This window comes from Mya arenaria, chromosome 5 (genome assembly GCF_026914265.1).
Source record: "Mya arenaria isolate MELC-2E11 chromosome 5, ASM2691426v1".
NCBI classification, from domain to species: Eukaryota; Metazoa; Mollusca; class Bivalvia; order Myida; family Myidae; genus Mya; species Mya arenaria.
Genome location: NC_069126.1, coordinates 17,095,921 through 17,117,374, shown reverse-complemented (window position 1 = coordinate 17,117,374; position 21,454 = coordinate 17,095,921). Strand labels below are relative to the sequence as shown.

General features: G+C 32.4%; 1 protein-coding gene across 1 annotated transcript in view; it reads right to left on the bottom strand.

The window, feature by feature from the left end:
- The window catches only part of LOC128234183 (uncharacterized), a 56,458-nt gene extending 35,113 nt beyond the window's left edge, over positions 1-21,345 (bottom strand). Inside the window, exons 1-8 of the mRNA XM_052948245.1 lie at positions 21,304-21,345; positions 15,313-15,359; positions 14,977-15,012; positions 14,425-14,733; positions 5,186-5,298; positions 4,409-4,655; positions 2,550-2,635; positions 99-163 (exon numbers count right to left, since the gene is read on the bottom strand). Of these exons, the coding sequence (XP_052804205.1) occupies positions 99-163; positions 2,550-2,635; positions 4,409-4,655; positions 5,186-5,298; positions 14,425-14,733; positions 14,977-15,012; positions 15,313-15,346 (890 nt within the window). The 5' untranslated portion in view covers positions 15,347-15,359; positions 21,304-21,345. The remainder of the gene's footprint in view (positions 1-98; positions 164-2,549; positions 2,636-4,408; positions 4,656-5,185; positions 5,299-14,424; positions 14,734-14,976; positions 15,013-15,312; positions 15,360-21,303) is intronic.
- Between the last annotated feature and the right edge of the window lie 109 nt (positions 21,346-21,454).

Below are 21,454 nucleotides of genomic sequence, written 5' to 3'. Positions count from 1 at the left end.
AGAATCCTGGCAAATTGGATTGTTTTAACTTTCTAAAAGATTAACGCTAAAGTTGCCATTAACATGTTATTGTCTTATAAAAACAAAAATGTACAAACCATGTGTTTCTTATGAAGGCAAACAAGGTCAAATCCCGAATTTTTATCCAAATAAGAACATGAATCTGGAAATAAAACAGGAACATGATTAGTGACACCATCGCAAGCACGTAAATCTATACCAATCGTTGTACGTACAATTTGCAAAATCAATATAGTTTGTCACCCAAGTTTACAAGATTAAACAAGTCATCATATGACCTACCCATATAGTTGACAATATGCTATTAACAAAGTGGCGCTACATCGTTGGCCTTGAAGCCTTATAATATAAAAATATCGAAAAATAAATATTTGTTTATATATATATATATATATATATATATATGTTTAAATACCCATATATATTTTAGCTAGATGTGCGAGCAACTTTTAAAAAAATGAAAATATATATGGATATGAGCAATTGGAGATAAAACGAACATATTGGGAATTCGTTTTAAGCGGAGTTAATTGTATCTATGTTAACAAAATTCAGAATTTAATATGTTTTCTTCGAAACAAAATCGTTGTTTAAATATATCTACTGGCAAGTCGCAAACTTATTTGTCACGTTCTGAAGGATTACTAGTTAATCATTTCTAGTAACAAAGGCTCCATTTTCGTAAAGTAATTACAACGTATTTTGAAGGATGATATCAAAAGGCATACATTAAAGAATGTTATCCGAATCTTTAATATCCACAAAACACTCAAATACAATCAATTGACAAGCGATTTTTAATTGTTCACACAAATGATCAATGGAAAAAATGGCCTCGACATTTAAATTTATGTACATTTACAGTCGTTTTGAGTGGAGTATCAGCTACTGCCTTATATCTAAAGAAAGAATACCCGGTTAACATTCTTTTAAAATAGCTGTTAAGAAGTATTTGCATTTTAATTGAAATGCCCATCGTTTGTATTAAAATATACATTAAACATTGTAAAGAGGCTATTGTTAGCAATATATTATTAAATTCCACTATTTTTTACCAAGCGATGTTTCGTTGTCATAACTGGTAACTTGTATGAAATGCGTTGTAGATTATAAGAAAACTTAAAAACGGTACGTGTCCACCTTTTGTTCTTTATAAAAAACAAACATTTAGTAGATTAAAGTTAATAGCTTCCATGTATCGGCTAGAGTGGAGTTCGATATATAAGAATTAAATGCATTTTTTAGTTCAGCATTCCTTTCTTATACACAGACGTCTCATAGAAAGACCAAATAGCCTTACTTGAAACGATTATAAATTAGGCAGACATACGGATGATTTCAAAAACATTTCAATCGATCTTTTTTAAAAGGTTGCGGAGGAATTTGTTACAATATAAAATTAAATAACAAGGGCTAATATCTATTTATGATCGTTACAAATCATTACCACCCGTTAAACACATTCAATTTGTGTTGTTGTGCTTTATTGGCAAGTATTTGTTTAGGTGTAAAGATCTTTTTTAAAAGGTTGCGGAGAAATTTGTTACAATATAAAATTAAATAACAAGGGCTAATATCTATTAATGATTGTTACAAATCATTACCACCCGTTAAACACATTCAATTTGTGTTGTTGTGCTTTTTTGGCAAGTATTTGTTTAGGTGTAAAGATTTGGGATTTTCAATTAACGTTCGTACACAGGTGTTTTTTCTACCAATCTTAATTAATTATTACGTTTTACCAACTACACACCATGCTGTTTTTTTGAATGGACATAATGCTACTTGTTATGTTGCTGAACAAAATGTTTACGAGTATCCTTAATTCATTCTCTTGAAATAACTTACTATTTTACAGAAGTATGTCAACAAGGCAGCAGGGCGCGTGTGGACTGGCCGTACAGCCAGTAAATGTTATAATTGCTAACCGTGCTTTAATGCATCTTACTGTTTGTAATTGTATCTATTTAAAGCTGCACTCTCACAGATTTACCGTTTTTCAGTTTTTTTTTTATATTTTGTCTTGGAATGAGCATTTTGTTTTTGCGTTTATATCTGCAAACCAGTGATACAAGACTGCTGACAAAAGATCACATCACATATTTTCTTATTTCTATTCAAAAAATCATGTTTTATGGCTTAAACCGTTACTAACGGTTAAAGAAAAATGCATACCTTCTGATTGCTTAAATGTCATTTCGTTTAATCGTATTGGTTACCATTTTTGAAATGTATCTTCTGATTTCATGATGGTCAGTAAAACAAAGGAAAACAAGAATGAGCCTTAATATAAATTGACCTCCTTGCTACTTATTTGTTACCTTACATTAATTCAGATAGATGCCAAATTCAAACGAATAAATGTTCGAAAAAGGGTCAAACCGACGTATAGATGTCACGTTATATTTATTTCAATTTATTGTTGTGTATTAATTAGATTTACACACATAAATATGTATATGACATTTTAACATAGCTCTTCACATATGATAAAAAAATTCTTAACATCTTATATGTGGTATACTTACGCTAAGGTAGATTAGTAGGGGCAGGAGCAGGACAATGAAGGCATACATGACATAATTCGGATTGCTCGCTGGTACGGTTTTGATTTCTAAAAAAATAGTACAATACGATCGATTAATTATAAGTGGGCTAGGTAAAGCTCGTAAGGTAAACAGTTTCCTTTTGTTAAACTGTGGCTACGAGTATAAGCGAAAAGAAAACCTGCAATATGTCGAGAGGATGTGGACAAGTAGTAAAACCCCGGGATATTTAGTCAAACTTCTGTCATATTTTTTTCTGAGAATGTCGGAAACGACCTACGAACTTTTGAATCTGTTCAGGACCCTTGTAATCGTGACGATAAGTTGCGACATACCGTTTATGTTGTAATTTGCCCTAAATTTCTAAGAACGGTCACCCGTTTTAAGAGATATGTTTGGTCAAGTTGTGTTCGACGTCATGCCTATGCTATTTTAAGAGACTATGAAAGCTGACTTTCATGAGTTTGAACGATTTTTGTCCGGTAGTGAGATACTCCTTCGACCTTTCGTCGACATGAATACGAAAAGAACAAGAATGTAAAGCATGTGTATGATAAAGACCGATATACTTTGATTGTATACGAGTAAGCTTCTCTCCATGCTATGTTAGGTTGTTACGCCCGAACGCGAACGTAATTATACACTAACAAATATTGTAGTTATTTTAACACAGACCACGTATACGCTGTTAATGTAAGTGTATTTCGTAGCGTACTCGCCTTGTTGTAAGGACTGACTTGGAAGTTGGTTTTGGACTATGAGAACATACGGCGATGTGTATTAATTTGCCACACAAATTGTGTGTATGACAATGTACCGGCGAGTTGAATTTCATAGAATTAATGAGAAATCTTCCAACGATAGTGCAATTGCTTTTCGTGGGATACTAATTATAATAACTGATAAATAAATTCAATAACGACGCATGGCAATACAGTTCTGAATATAACAAAATATGAAATTTTGTAAAATACAGAAATTCTATAATATTAACATCCCAAAGAACTGTACTTTTTTAATTAATCATCAACATTTGTCTGTTGCAATATTTGTTTGAATTCAAATCACACATCAAAAACAAAAACAAGAATAACGTTAACATGTCAATTAATGCGAATACATCAAACCAAATATATTATATTCATTTTGTATCACGACATACGTGTTTGTGATACTAAAGATAAAAAAGTATCCCAGTAACAACCCAGATATTTGCTAACAAACCACTTATTACTATATAGTACATAAAAACTATTTCCTATTCAAAGAACATGTTCCTTAATTACTAAAGGGCAAAAAGAGCACGAGACTTATGACTGTTGCCGTACGTCGCCGTAAGCATTTATCGTTTATAATTTCTGGTACATGTATATACTTGAAAATACTGGGGCTAGACCAAAGGAAAACACATTAACGAACACCATGGCTAAGGCTCAGCAAAGACTAAATGAGCTTTAAAAACGTACAAAATAACACATGCACTAAATATCGTCATTAATATATAATTTGATAGAGTTACGGCCTTGGAATGTTTATTTAGTATAGTAACGTTATAGAACATTGCCTAAAGAGCGATGTTAGTGACTATTGAAAGAGACTTAACAACTTTACAGTTTTTTAGTATAATACGAAGTGTGTCAGACAACCAAGTTTAAAACAGGCACTTTTTAACGGTGGGCGTAGTTCACACACAGACACTTCAGTATAACTGTAAAGTAAAGTTAATGTTCAAATTGCATGTAACTCTTTGTAAAATACGCCGCGGCTACACAGCTCGCGAACTATAGTGAATACATGTATGTTTACTTAGTTCCAGAACAATTTTGTGGGAATTGGTTTACCTTTAACGGGATATTTTTTTAAAGATTGGTATGTCAGTGATGGTTGGTCCTTAAAAGACGGATGCACGATTCGTACTTCGATGACGCTATAAACGTACTGTCCTGTCGTTTCGCTAAACTTCAAACCGAATGAAGTTTTTTCCTTGGCCAGTTTGGCATTGCAGGTTCCGTTTGAGCAGGTGTCAGTTTTGTTTACAGTTTTTATGAAAGATGAATCTGATTCAAGATCAAGTTGTTGTGTACTATTCTGAAAACAAAAGAAGTCACGAGTGAACCAACAATTTTTGTTGATAAATATTCAGCAAATCAAGCATTACCTGAGAACTAGCGTATGATACACTCGAATGTTGTGTTCTCTTACAAATATATATTATAAGTGTATGTTGCATGATTTGTTTAAAAATTATTTGCACATTTAGAAATCTTTGATGATTGTTAAGTTATACGTTTTTATAGGAGATTACACTATAAAACGATATTTTTGTATTTGTATACGTCTTAATGCGCATTTTCTCTTCAGAAAGATATTGTAAATAACTCATATATATACAAAAGTAAAAGCTAAAATACGTATTTGTCTTTAAATGACGTGACATTTAAAAGCATATTACGAAGATTTATTTCTTATACATAAACTATTATAGTTTGTGAATTAGCTATGCATTGCTTAATAATTATGACATAACAACATGCAATGCTGGCCAACCCACACACATAGTGTGCACATTTATTAATTTTAAATCGTATATGAATCAGGCTAGTACTAGTTAAACTTACTTCAATTGTGTAGAACCAAGTGACTGTAATGTTTTCCGAGGGGAAGACGCACGTTGTTGGAATCGTCAACGACAAATCCTGTTCCTCAATATTGTCTGCGTCAATGTTAAACTCTGAAAAAAAATAGTTAAAAGTATTGGAAAGTTATATGGTAAACATTAATAAAAAGTCTTTCAAATAATACCTAAATATATAATTCTAATGGTTAAGTTTACGTCACAAGTCTAAAGTTATTTCCTAACCCAGTTATCATGAATTATCTGCAACACGTTTTTAGGGAAGATCATCGTTGACTTCAGCTTTATTTATGATAGCAAATTCACAATCTCTACTATACTTTTTGTCACAATTTCACGATTTAACACTTCAGGAAATCTTTGCAATTTTAAACGGAAATTAATAAATAAAGGTCAACAGACATAACATTTTTCAACATAGTAACTACTACCACATGTACATATTTGTTGTAAAACCCGTAAGGCGTGTCAATATTTGACCTAATTTTGTACACTACATTAACATTGCTGTCGCTGCTTACGATTTCTGTACAATGTTAAATCCGGTTGCATTGAAGATGTTGACAGTTTGTAGCATGTAACGAGTTAACGAGAAATAATTCTATTCCATTTTTGTTATGTTATAACACTGATCGATTATGCTGCAACCGAATACTGGTTCACGAGTAACAACTGTAGCCGATTGAATCGAAAGTCAATGTCACCAAGTCTAAGCTCATTTCATGAACCAATTATCATTATTTAATTGAAACACGTATTCAGGAACGACCTTCGGCGCCTACACTTTACATACATTATAATTAGCAATTGTTCTTTACAATTTTGTATCACAATTTCTCTATTTGATACTTGAAGAAAATCGTGTATTTGAAAAAAAAATAATCGTGGAAAAATATATTCATGTGAAACAATATTAATATATCAAATAAATTAAAAAAAAAAAACTTTTCTGAAATGTGAAATTGGTATTTATGTTATGGAACATTGTGAACTATACATCGTGAATCGGGATTGATATAGGCAGCTACCACCGGCCTTTCGTACTAATGCTGTAATACTGATATTTTTAGCTTAGCGACAATGTAAAAAAAAGTTTTTTTAATTTTGTTTCCATTTATCCTATCGTATGTTTATGAGTATAAAATAAGGTTAAAAGATGCGTTAATAAATAGATTTCATTAGCTTATAAAATATTAAAGATAGACAATATAACGTTTGAAAAAAACTGTTAGAAAATGCGGTTCCAAAATGGTTTAAAAGGAAAGCTAAGATGCCATTTTAATGGTTTATGATTTTCTTATTATTTAAAGCAATATATAAGAGCAATTAAAACGAGCATCCAATTCTGCTCAATTGGATGTAAAGCCACCATTGTCACAAGCGCGCTTCATGGAATTTGCTCACGTGCCCTACTCCGGTCATACAACATAAACGCAATTTAACAGGCGATCAATCGTTAAATGTACTAATCACGTGACTTGCACACGATACTGCGAAACAGTGTAAACACAGAGCCCGACATATCAACATCGGTGACAAAACTGATCAATGGAAACTTTTGAAAGAGGCTAACCCTGCTTTAAATGACATATTGTTACTAAAACCCTTATTGATAGTTTTGTGTGTGAAACGATCACATGACTTGCAAGCTGTTTGGAAATTACATTCCACACTTTTTTTAAACGGGGAAACGTGATGCGTTTATTGTTTTATATTATGTAAAATAATGTATTATCTTCCTCATACTAGCTTGCATTGACATTTTTTCCCTTTAATACACTTTAATAAAGTGTTCTCACTAAGACCAGCTTGCCGGCTAGAATAAACAGGTCAACTGGCAATAGGGCCGGTTCAAATTAGGAAAAATATATGAATATCAAATTAGAATAAGTAGTATCTGGTCGACTACAATTTGCATCAATTAATCTGAATTAGAACCGTGATTATAATACGGTGGCATAGACTGAGGAAACATACCTGTAATTCTTATTGTTCATATCTCGTTCAAACGACTAATGTATTTGTTTAAACGACTTACGTTTCTCGTTAAAAACACTTACTAATTCGTTAAACCGACTGGCGTATTGTAAGTTAGGGCTCTCATTATGGAAATGTATCAACAATGTAGCATTGTGTGAGTAAATTTGGTTCTTTAAGTAATTTCATCCTGTTTATAAATAATTTTATTTAATGCAGTTTGCAGCCGCGGCTTTGAGATTATATCATTTTTATATGATATCTATCATTGATCTGTGTTGTGCATCACGCATTTTTGTTGCTCTTTTAAAACATTATGCGAGCATTCCATCTAATCCAAATCTATAATTAGTTAAACGAAACTTACAATATATATATGATGCAGAATGATGATTTATGTAGTTTAAATTTGATTTTCTTAAGGACAATAAAAACATCTACTTCAACAATCAAATTCTCTGTATTCCTGTATTATCTGAACTATTTATCAATTTTATTACTACATTATAAGTTATTTGCGATACCTCAAATTATTGTTAACCGTCATTTTGCATACTTTCACAGTAAAAGATGGTAGTTTTATTATGTGTTAAACATGGCAAAGTATTGAACACTCTTGTCAAACTTCGGGTTGTGTTGCATTTAGCCTGAAAATGAACTGAAGCATGTATTCAACTCCGTTTTGTCAAACATGCTTCTTAAATATGCTCAAAAAGCACAGTTATTGATCAAGATTCAGCTGTTCATAAAGAACCGTCTCAAAGAATAAAAATAAAGACCAACTACTACTTATTCCACTTATAATTCAACTCTTATTTCAAATTTTAACCGGCCAAATTGCAGTTTGAGCCTTCTATTTTGGCCGGCAGCTGGTTCTTTTGGAGAACACTGAATAAAAAAAAATGAATTTGAATGAAAAAGATTAAACAAGAGCCCTTTTCCAAAGGACTAAATAACTAAATATACTTCATAACATAGAGTATTTGACACTGTATTGCAAACATTCATCCAAATTAATCTAATTTAACATGTCGTAAAGATAACTGTGGCCTAAATTGGTGGTATCCATCTAAGTTAGTATCATCTGTACATAATTAGCCTCATTGAGGCATTTTGTGCATATAAAATAATAGTAACAATGTAATAATTGATATTTTTTCATATATACATGCATGAATGGTTTTGATAAGAATTTTGTGCTGTTTCATGTTTCTTGTTTGTGATTTTGTGTTATATGTCTTTGGCGTTTGCCCATTGCCACTAAACCGGGTTTATGTTTAAACTTTTTACTACTGAGCATTTTTCTGTAGCTTTTTGCATAAATATTGATAAAAAAAACTGGCGCTTGCTCTATTTGCATGTACAGCCAAAATAAGAGTAGTTGCTTACGGCTTTTAAACCTAATATGCATGTTAATGTATAAACTAGTGCTTACTAAGCTCAGCTACTAGTTGTGATAAATAATTAAACTATGATAAAGTCTCAGATGATGTCTGATTAAATATGTCCTCACAATGCTTTATCAATATAAAACAGAAATGTAAGGAAATGTCCAACAATATCACTGACTCGACTACTCGTTCGCTATATGCTATATTGGCGCTAAATTAAGAATATGTTTTGGGTTCTGTTGAATGCTAATTATAATTGCGATAAATACATTTTAATCATCCTGTGGGCTAAATTATTTTTAGATGGTTAAGATAAGTTATTTATATTTCAATACGCGTTGATAAGTTTACACAACTTAACCATACTTGGGCCTTTAAGAAAGTCACGTTATATGAAAAAAATGGTCTTGCCTTTTTCTTTGCTAAGGTTATACTTTAAGTTGTACTACATGTTTGTTATTATGATAAATGCAATCTTTTATCATACTTAGGGTTAAAAAATAGCAAAAAGCTGAAGACCCTGTCACACTGTCACGACTTGCACCTGCGACCAACCACGAGTGCTGGTGAATTAGTACTCACCAAAAAATGCCACGAGATGATCGCGGATTCCGATGCTAGGTACGACACCTGATCGAGTTCTCTTCCATGTGAATACGAGAGTAGTACGAGATTTTTCTGTTAAACCCGAGTTTATGCAACATTGGTACAATATTTGTACGACACTCTTCGAAGAGAAGTTATTCGGATATACATACACTTATTTAAGTTCACATAACAACCATACTGGGCCTTTAAAATCCTTGATCATTTTAACCTGAGCAAATTCATACAACTTTGAGTTCCACTAGATGTAAAAATAAATCTTTTTGTTGAAAGGCAATACAATAGGGTCACTCTGGATGATCTAAATGAGTAACGAATACATGTGTACATTCATATTTCACTGTAAACTGTCTAAAACGGAACTATGTTTATATTTACCTGTATTTAGCAAGGTTGTGTAAACTATTAATGAATTGTATCTTAGTGTATTTTAAGTATTAAACTTTTAACATGATGTTTGTCCAATTCATTTTCATTCCAAATAATAAGGTATTCTAAAAATATAAGAAATACTATTGTTTAAATTCTTCTGCTGTATTGGTTTTAATGAAAGCAGTATTTGTTCTTTCCATTTAAATCAAAACGACACATTTTAAAAATCTACATTTTCAACATTTTGCAACAGTTTTTAACTAGTTTTGGGCACTGGCACCGGATTTTCAAACTCAATCATTTTTTAAAAAAATCAAAAAAAATCGTATAATTCCTCACTAAAAATTATAATACCGAATATGTGAAAAAATATTGATTTTTTTTTAAATATGCACTTTGTACTGTATATTATACTAACATGGTATTGAACGTTTCTCTACCCGGGTCACGTACTCATCTTATTACTCAGTTCAAAAGATCTTCTGCAGATTGACAGTCATCGCAATCTAAGGACATGATATCCATCTTCAAAATACTCAACCTTAACCCGCGAAGAAATTCGCCGGTCATACGATTTTTTTTACTTTATTCCCATTTTTCTGTTTTCCTGGATTTTCTACCACCCTTGACTTCCAGTTTCAGAGTAAGGTTTTATAACGGCTCATTTCATTGGTCCATGAACTCCGCGAGACATTTCGCGTATAAGTGTCAACAACTGTAATATTTGGACCGAAAGTGTTAATCACAGAGAAGTCTTTGACATTAAATTCCACATTGAGTGACTTGAGCGTGCTTATTTCGGGTCAGACTGGTTCTGGAATTACACATACAATCAAAGCCGAATATGAAATTGCATGAGACAACGGAAAGTGGTTTAATATGCACCACAGGATTGACTTGTTTCCTTGATAGCGATCTGACTGCAAAAACGTTTCACAGGTAAGAGGTGCAAAATGTTTTCTTTATAAAAAAGAGCTGTTTACCAATACGCCGTGTTAAATAATAATCTATATAATTGTAGAAACATGCATGTATTTTGTGTGTATACATGCGTTTGGTTCATTTACACATGTATATTTATTAAGTAACATTATATTTATTTATATATTATATTAATTTTCTTTCATGGAAAATTGTGGAATATATTTTTAAATGACATATATTCACTATTTTGACAAAAAATATGAGTGCCATCTCAATTTCCTTTGCAATTGCCAACATGCTCTTAAAGGGACTTGGTAATGTTTTGTGGTAAAAAAATTAATTTCCTGAAACTGAAAATGATTAATATTATTATGCTTACATTTACCTGTATCACAATCACATGTATATATATTTCAATGTTTGATATCATAATTGTAGAAAAAAATTAGGAAAATGGATAAACCACTCAACTATACAGGCACATACCCCAGCTTTTGCTGAAAAGTTGCATATCAATAAATGTTTTCAAAACATTTATTATAATGCAGATGCTACAAGTCAATGTGCACATTGTGCATTAATTAATAGATTTAAAATGAATGTACAGTTGTAGCTAGGTTAAAATAAACCTTTAAAATCAGTTTTTTTTATATCTTTGCAGGGAAGTGATGGATGGCAACACCGGTATCTGTGACGGTCATAAGTATTGAAGTGTAGGCTTGTGGGTTGCAGTTCCACAGAGTGAGACACACCGGCACTATCTCCTATCCCATCGCCTAGATCTGGACTCAGTGGAGATGTTACATTGCGCTGTTAACAGTTTTAACATGATATCGCTACAACCTGGAAACAATGACTTATAAAATAACAATCTGCTGTCTTTATCTTTGCAAGAGTTGGGATTTTGTCCAGCTTTGTGTACTTTCTCAGTAAAAGATACTTACAGTTGCTGAAATAGTTTCTTTAGAAATGCATGAAATATTATTAAGGAATATTGCTTTGTAGGTATATACATGTATGTATTTCACCTCAGCTCAATGTAGGGATAGTAAATGTTTAGTTTCTCAGACCATTTTGTAACATTTTAGTAGGGAGCACATAATGCTATTGTTTTTACAGGATAATTGCTTCCAATTTGTATTACCAGTTTGGCTTTAGAGCTGCACTCTCACAGTTTGACACTGATATGAAAGGTTTGGGGTGTTTTGTCTCAGAACACGCTCATGTTGGCATTAAAGCCTTCAATTCAGTTATCAAAATAAAGGTAACTTACAATAGAACAAATCTCAATTGTAAGAAAGAACGCCAAAATCTAAAAATAAATAAGCGTTAATAATGCTTTTTACTATAAAACATCAATTTTCTAACATAAATATGAAAAACTACATTCAAATATTACCATAAAACATCCAATTTCTGACAAAAACATGAAAAACTACATTCAAATCTTTTGTTAGCAGTCTTATATCACTGTTTACCAGACATTCACTCTGTAAGAGTGCAGCTTTGAATTACTATAGAGCAAAAACAAAATCATTTGAAGATCCATGCTTTAAAAGAGGCGCCCTTTAAAGTAGCATGTGTTACCAATGCTTTTCAGCAAAGTAAAGCATTTTTTAAACTTCTTAAATGAATGAACTCCATTATAGAGCTCTATTGGAACTAATAGTGATGTATTGACTTTTAAATTAGCTATATTGGCACTTTAAGTGATTTGTTACCTTTTTAACTAGTTGTTATCAATAAGGAAATTAATTATTTTGCTCTCTCTATAAATTGTGACCAAATCAGAAGTCACTATAACCATTTCATGTTTGTTGTTAATGTAGTTGTGTTGTAATATTGCTTAAACTTATATTGCAAGATTTGTCTAATAAAACATATATATAGAATAATTTGCTTGATTGTGATGAAAGTTGATAACTTAACAGCCAAGTCTGTTTGGAAGGTAGAAACCAGGCGCGTACTGCCTATAAGTGAAATACACTGCTGAATCCACATGATTCTGACAAAAAATAAAACAGTTTAGCCAAAGCTACAGAATTACTATGTTTTTTTGAGTACATGATGTAACAGACACATGGACATTGTCATCGAGTATGTAATTATACAGTTCAATGGCTTAAAGGACAGACAATTGGACTTCTGTAAGACAATCTGAGTGTTGTTCACATTATCAAACCTTACTTGTTTGCTATGTTGTAAATAAGATCTGCCGAGAAAATAAATTTGTTGGTTTATTATCCTTAAACTGTCAATTTACAAGTACTAAAGGACCTAAGAACGCCAAGAATACACCAGATTGCTCCATTGTTTTCAAAATGTTCATACCCCCCCCCCCCCAGCACAATCATGAATCCACATGAGTAGAGGGCCAGATACGCCCCTGGAAATCAGTACTGTGTACGTTCAAGAGCCTCATCACAATGTTCCATTTGTCACCAGGTTGGATAAAACCAAATAACTCTTGGATTGGAGGGGGGGGGGGGGGGTGCGCCAGGTGCGTTCCCCTATAGCTGTTAGTGGTTAGTAACTCAAATACCAGGAACAACAAAGTTTCTTCATTATATTTATCGATTTTACTTCGTTTCGAACAGTAAGAATTTAGCAATACAGTGAACTCGTAAATAAGAAATGTATTGTTGAGTGCAGAGTGACCGTTGTTTTCTGTTATAAATATGCCTTAATCTGTATAACCATTGCATTGAATCATTGCAAATTCATATTTCATGTGGACTTTCATTCATGATTTGCTTGATAACGGAGAAGAAGGGCCAAAATGTTAGAGTTTCAATTTGTTAACGATTTGAGATTTAAATACGCCGCCTTTTCATTCGACCAATCAAATCACATGTTACAAACTGAGCGAAAAACAACAACAAACTGGAAGTCAAGGGTGGTAGAAAACGCAGGAAAACAGAAAAATGGGAATAAAGTAAAAAAAATCGTATGACCGGCGAATTTCTTCGCGGGTTAAGGTTGAGTATTTTGAAGATGGATATCATGTCCTTAGACTGCGATGACTGTCAATCTGCAGAAGATCTTTTGAACTGAGTAATAAGATGATTACGTGACCCGGGTAGAGAAACGTTCAATACCATGTTAGTATATTATACAGTACAAAGTGCATATTTAAAAAATAAAAATAATAATAATATTTTTTCACATATTCGGTATTATAATTTTTAGTGAGGAATTATAAGATTTTTTTTTTGATTTTTAAAAAAAAATGTTTGAGTTTGAAATTCCGGTGCCAGTGGTTTTGGGTTATTATTTCACTGAGATGTTTTGCAGATGTAGTGTCAGAGTTGCCTGACTACACATAGTTCGTTAAGCATGTATCGTCAATAATTTCTTCAATTTGTATAGATATGGATCCCTTTTATGTATACAGTAAGGTTGTAGATATTTGTATATATATCAAATAAATTGTCAACTGTTACAGACAGTAGCAAAACTGCTTTTTATTTAAAAATGGGGAGAAATACTTCCCATTCGCATTAACACATGACTAATGTTTCCTTTCCACGCTTAGTAGGATTCACCTCGTCACTAAGAAAACTTTAACTGTAACGTGTCCGGCAATAAAACTTCAAGCCCGTAGTAGCAGCACATTTGTTGATTATTTGTACAAACAAAGTTCCAGTTTCTTAAAACTAACACTAGAATTAAACTCTTAAGTTTGAATAATCATGGTAATCAACAACAGTATCGTTGTTGTCATCAATAAAGCATATTTCATCATTCGAAGAGTATTGCAATTTCAACAGGAAATGATTAAACAAAAATCAACAGACATACTATGTTTAAACATAATTGCTGGAAAACAATAGCAGATGTAAATGAGACAATACTACTTAGGATTCATGACTGTTCAACAACTGGTATGTTAATTGATAGCACGATACATAATTGCTGTAGATCCTGTAAGACGTATAATAAGTTGACCTACTTTTGTATGTAACATTGACTGTATCGCACACGCGGCTTTTGATGTCTGTACATTGGTAAACTCCACACCCAGTTGCATTGAAGTTGTTGACAGTGTGTAGAATGTAACTATAGTCAGTTTTTGTTACGTTATATGCCGAATCGGTTATGCTGCAACCGAATAGTGGTTCACAAGAAACAACTGTGATATGATTGAATCGAAAGTCTATATCCGTGGTCGAATCGTTCAATTCGCACTCGATTGACAATGGTTTATTGGCGTCACAGTACTTTTTGTCCTCCCCTAATATTGTAACGGCTGCTGAACAGGCTGAAATACAGAAGAAAATATCAAAAGCACAAAAAAGTGTATTTAATTGTTCATTTGTTTTCATAATTGAACATATCGATATTTAGCGTTTTCCTTGAAATCAAGACAAAATTAAGTTAGTTAATAATATATACGAGGGTTACAAAATGTTTTAAGTTTATATCAAAAAATAATACGGGCGATCATATATATTTATATTCTTAACACTTGGACGCGTTTATACAGTATGCAACGCACTATTACCGTTTAGGCACACCAAGAGGACACCCATTATACATCCTGAAAAAAATGCGCAATCTTTTATATTTAAAGGTTTCTCCGCATACATTATTTATTATTTCAATACTTTTATTTCTATGCAAAGCCCAAACAATTCTGTGCTTTCAAAATGAAAACAACTGATCTTGATCTTAGTTCTGAAGATAAATTGGCTATGATAAACCAAAGATAAACATACTTTCATTGTATGTACCATTTGTTTAGTCGCTGACAAATGCCATATGTGCAAAAATATGTTCATCTTTAACATGGGAATCGGCTTTAGAATCCATGTTTGCAACGAGTCAAACATTTACCTACCTTGAAACATCGTCATTCTATTTTGGGCTGACATTATCTTCGGAAAGCTGAAAACGTGAAAGAAATAGTTATTCATTCAGCAACTAATAATGATAATGAGGAGAATATGGATGAGGATAGGAATTAGGATGATGAGTATTTTGATTATAATGTTTGTTGTGACAATGATGTCGAGTGAAGCCACAGCTACTGACGATGACTATGGCTCTTTTATTTTGTTCTGTCTATAATCAAGACATTTGATAAATTCATACTTCTATACTAGTTTCCAGTGTTGTGTTAATTAATATATGTATAAAATACGTTACATGAACTCAATGATTAGGTAAAGAATATATTTCTACCGGAAACTTTCAACTAGATTATGATATCATGTTCTGTTATATAATTGGAATATTTTCGGACGTCCTGAATCATATTGTGTTCGATTTGGTAATGTTAATACATACAACGAGACGGTAAGGATGTCTTAAAAACGTGTCTTACCGCATTTATACCCCTCATATTAAGTGATATTGTTTTTTAATATGCTTATATTTCTTTTTGTTTCTGTTATCGTGTATGGTATATGCAGCCATTTGATCTAAAACAAAATGGAAATGAAAGGGGATAAGCCCAGTTGTTAAAATTCAAAGTAAAACCCCTAATCGACATATAACGTTTATATTCATTAGCATGGTATTGACCTATGCTATGGACAACACATTACGACAAACATATGTAGTATATAAATATAACGTAATTCATACAATTTATTTGGGATTTGATTTTTCTGTCTAGCCTAGATTTACCACTTACGTTGCTACTTTATTTGAAATTGTGGGATGGGTTTGAGGTTGTGCACGGAAACAAGTTGAAACCCCAAGTATAAATAACAATTTGCTGACCATTCCAATGCGATACCCCAACGATCCTTCATACACAACCCTAGTTGTATAAATAGTATGTGTTGTGTGTTGTTGTTGAATGGATGTGTTGTTGCTCTGTGTTTTTGGCTTTAGCCCTGTGTCATTGAACGGGATTTATGTTTAATTGTTTTTTTCTTACGGAGTTTTCCATATAAATATTGTAATAAGTATTTTTCGTTTAGGTGCTTCGCCAAATCGATATGTTTATTCTAATTGTTCACAATATAACTTTGTATGGTCGCTCCTTGTTATGCATGTAATGATGCAATGTATTATTATATTCTTAAAGGGTTCTATGCTACAGTTTAGCTTAGTTTTATATATTGAGATGTTATAAATCGCTCAAGAATAACAACTCTACAGTTATCAAAATGCGTGCGTATTGTCAGTTGTAACATAAACCTTGACAACATTTACATTCAGAACATTGGAATAGCGAAACATGTGAATACTGTTAACTGGAACACACACGCACACATTCACAATTTATGTTGTCGAGGCAAAAACATAATATGTAAGAGTACTTCTGAATATCTTCAAATGTTTTTGAGTTACAGTTAAGTTTAAAGGTAAAGATATTTGTAAAACACGTAAAAGATCCGAGTCTATTTGATGAACACATAGTGGCATCGACCTATAACCTTGATATTAGTTACTAGTATTTTCTATAAATGCATTATTTTAAATAAATAAATAATTTATTTAGTAAGTAGTTAAAGGTTTATTACTAGAAATGTATGTTTGGAACTAGAGCTGTCACCGTATGTGACGAATGCCCCTGAATGTGACATTGACCTATGAACAAGGTCAGTATATGAAAAGTTATTCTTGCCTTTAGGAGTCAAAAACATATGGCAGTTATTTTAAATTGCCTCTGAACAAAAAATACCACCCATATTTGACAACCTGCACTCTTATGTCCTTATATTCAGCATTACATTGTGAATAAACACTAAGTGTATCTTTCACCTTAGAGGTAGGGACATTGGTCTTACATGCGACACCTCGACTTGGTATGTTGAACGCATGTGGCAAGTCGATTTAAAATCCGTCCATACAAAAACAAGTTACAGCCCGGACACGACAACCTATACTCTATGTCCTTATATGCAGCATTCCATTGTGAATAAACACCTAAGTGTGACCTTGACCTTAGAGGTAGTGACATGGGTCTTGCACGCGACACGTCGTTTTGGTATGTCGAACCATGTGGCATGTTATTTAAAAATCTGTCCATACAAGTAAAAGTTACAGCTCGGACACGACAACTTATACTCTATGTCCGTATATTCAGCATTGTGAATATAGGCTAAGTGTGGCCTTCACCTTAGAGGTAGGGACACGGGTCTTGCACACGACAAGTCGTCGTTATTTTAAAATATGTCCATACAAGAGGACACGATTTATTGAGCCGTACACACGGACGGACGGACGGACGGACGGACGGACGGACGGACGGACTGACAGACGGACGGACGGTGCGATTTTAATATGCCCGCCTTGATTGTGTATGCCTTGATTTTGAAAAAAGTGTCACTTTAAACTTTATTGCATCAATATAATGACAAAAATCTCAGTATTATCAGACCTGGGTTTATATTGTGTTTATCAATATTTATATGAAAATCTACAGAAACAAGCTCAGTAGCCGAAAGTTAAAACATAAACCACGTGTTATGGCACAGGGTAAACGCCAAAGACATAGAACACAAAAACAAACGATCACAAACCAGAAACATGGAACAACAGCAAAACTCCACAAACAACACAGTTTATATATATATAGCATATACAACCTAGGTGTTAGTATCAAGGATTGTTAGGTACCGCCTTGAAACGGTCGTTATAGCCTGATGTTCTATAAAGGTTGTGTATATATCACCCAGTAGTGATGTGTTTCTAGTTACTGGTTAACAAGTGCGGTGGAAAATATATGTATTGAACATGAATATCTGAAACAAACATCACCACTTAGTCAATGACTTAATTAACAAAACAGCGACCAACATCCATTACTCATCTTTCTACTATTTTTTCCTACACAAATGTAATGCTTAGATCGGCAAAGGGCTACGTATACAATTTCACCATAAGACCAATAAATGTTCAAACTATATCAAAAACAACACACAAGGGAGCGTGACCGTCTGGGCTTCATTTATACTCAAAAAGTTCTGAAATGTTTTTTAAATGACAATACCAGACAAATACTGTAACATGTATATGCATTTTTCATTCGACGTATCATGTCTTAAGGATGTAGCTGCATTTTAGGTGACATAGCTTGTTTCAGTAGATTTTTGCATAAATATAGATTCATTAATGTAAACAACGTTTTTCCCCTATGGTTTTATTGGAGAGTACTGATAAGGATTGATTAGAATACTGTAGAATTTTCATTTTATGGTGTTTACAAAAGCATAAGAATACAAACGATTTTTTGAAAAATTGAAAAAGGTTTTGTTGAATGTTCTGGAACATTTTTATTCGGTGTATTAAGAAACACTCTGTTCATTGGTCGTTGGGAGAACAATTAAAGATTCTATTAAATCTTAATTTCCATGTATTGTATGATAATAACAATATCATCATTAAACAATTTACTGCACATGCATTATTAATGCAAAGAGACCCGATTACCTGATTATAAGTATTTTTGCTACTTTTATTTCAGAAAAAAAGTTAGGTGACCGGAAACCTTAGACTGTTCAATGTATAGAAAGTCTCTTATCATTGAAGTACTTGGGGTTTACCTTTTCGTTTTTTATTATTATTTGTTTTATTGATAAGTTTCTTCAAGTTAATGCATGCTTTGATAAGATTTATCTTTTGCGTTTTATCTTTATTAAGAATTGTTGGGATAAGAGTGAGGTTTGTGCACATAAACTGGTTTAAACCCCCAGCAAATTTACATATTACTGACCGTTCCAAGGCGGTACCTAACAATTTTTGATAAATATACCAATTATTTATATATATAGTATTTATGCACTGTGCTGTTTGTAGAGTTGTGTGCTGTACTATGTTTCTTGTTTGTGATTTTGTGTTCTATGTCTTTGGCGTTTGCCCATTGCCACTAAACCGGGTTTATGTTTAAACTTTTTGCTACTGAGCATGTTTCTGTAGCTTTTTGCATATATACTGCATCAAACATGTATATATATACAAATTGTTCGTTATATTTCAGATTACAATATTCGACATTTCGATCTCGGTCTTCGATCACAGATGTATTAGCAAATACAAGTCAATTAACATCTGGTGTCTTTTGTTAACCTTTATACCGTTTTGGGTTAATTTTATCAACGCAAGTTTTGTTTAATCACTTGTCATTTTTTTCTAGTTTGATATGGTATATAGTAAATCATTAGAAACTTTGACCAACATTGGTTAGTTTATGCAATTGTATTTCATATAACAATTACATCGTTTAATTTGAATAGTGGAACTCGCTTAACTGAAATTTTTGATATTAAAATATTTTGTAGTAGGCTCGTTAATAAGATGGCTGCGATATTAGAAACACAAACAAAATGCCATCTTACAGACATTGGCTTTTCAGAGTTTTTTGAAGAAAATGGTATTGAAAGTTAGAAGTTCATCAAAACAGTATTCAGATAAGATTTTTGAGCAGGCATAAAACCCACATCTAGGTTTAAGTTTTGATTTCAAGGTGTTAATCACCAAAGAGCAATATTCGTTTTACTTTTTGAGTATAAAAATACTTGTACCCAGGTGTAACCGGTGAAATTGTTTAACTATAATAGTGTCACATAAAATTCCCGATGCCAGACAACAGATGAAGATGTATAGGTCCTTTACAGTTCCATACAATACAGTTCCCATGGTTCAAGGAGCAGCGTAAGTTGCAACTATCTCAAGAGTGATTGACAGCATGTGTATCAATCTTCTGCCAGTGAAAGATTCAACCTTTGTTGAACCTTCACCGTATATAATATTTCTTCGAGAACGGACACTTTTCGGGACTGGACAACGGAGTTCTTCAAGCGGCTGTGTTGAGTCTTTCCTTCTTTATATCTTTCCTAAAGAGGCCATTCCCACTCCTGCTCCTTTACAAAACCGGATTTTAATTTTTATTATTATTATATTTTTGTTTGAGATAACCTGGATTTTATCAAAAACTAATATAATTGTTTGTGCTTTTCTTGTAATTTCCATTATTTTATTTATTTTCATGTTTGAAATATTATTCTTTTCAAAGAAACATGTTCAATTATTTAAACATATCTTATATTCAAGGGCGACAACTGTAGCTACTTCAATATCCAGTTCTTACAATGATTACCTCCAATTAAGATTCTTTATATATTTGTTCTTTACTTTGTATACTTCATTTTTTCGATAGCTTTTTTAAGTAATGTATACATGAATTGATTTTTTTGGTTTTCGTGAATTTTGTTGTTATCGATCTTGCAAAAAATGTGTACTTGGCAATGAAATAAAGAACTAAAAATACAAGAATTAGATGCTTCTTAATTAAATAGTCTAAAAACAATATGTTTTCTTTTCATTGGTCGTGAAAATGTTTCAGTTATTTTATTGGTATACAATATATTTGTGTTTGATTATATCTTATATTCATGCATTAATCTTGTTAAAATATTTTGACCTAGTTATTTTTTAAATGCAAAATATGCAATGCAGGCCGCGATACGTACTACAGCCTGTACAACACGCAGCCATTCATTTTTCTTTAATGTCAACTCAAATGGTTTAACACACACATTAAATTTACGCAAACGTAACATTTGAATAAATCAAATGAATAGGATCAAGATGTGTGCAATCATACTTTTGCAGATCATGCTTCATATAATTATCATTCCATTAAAGAGTTGTTTGTTTCTGTCCGTTGTTATATTTAGGAATGCGCCTGTACACCGCAACACATTTGTTTCAAACGAGAGAAAAACAAAACCAAATATTGGTTTATGTTCCGATTTTTCGGTTTTAAAAACATATTAATTTCATTAAATATATGAACATACAAAAACTATTAAGTGATGTAAATTATCCTGTGAATAAATAAGACAAAAGTGATTCATACCAATACGATACTAACATGTATCCACGGCCTTTCTCGTTGAATATCAAAACGTGACTGATTTAACACGGAAGTAAAAGCAACAATGATAAACAACATAAACATGATACTTTAAGGTGGCACGTTACCATCCCTATCTTGTGATCATAAGCGGATAATTCCGAAGGCA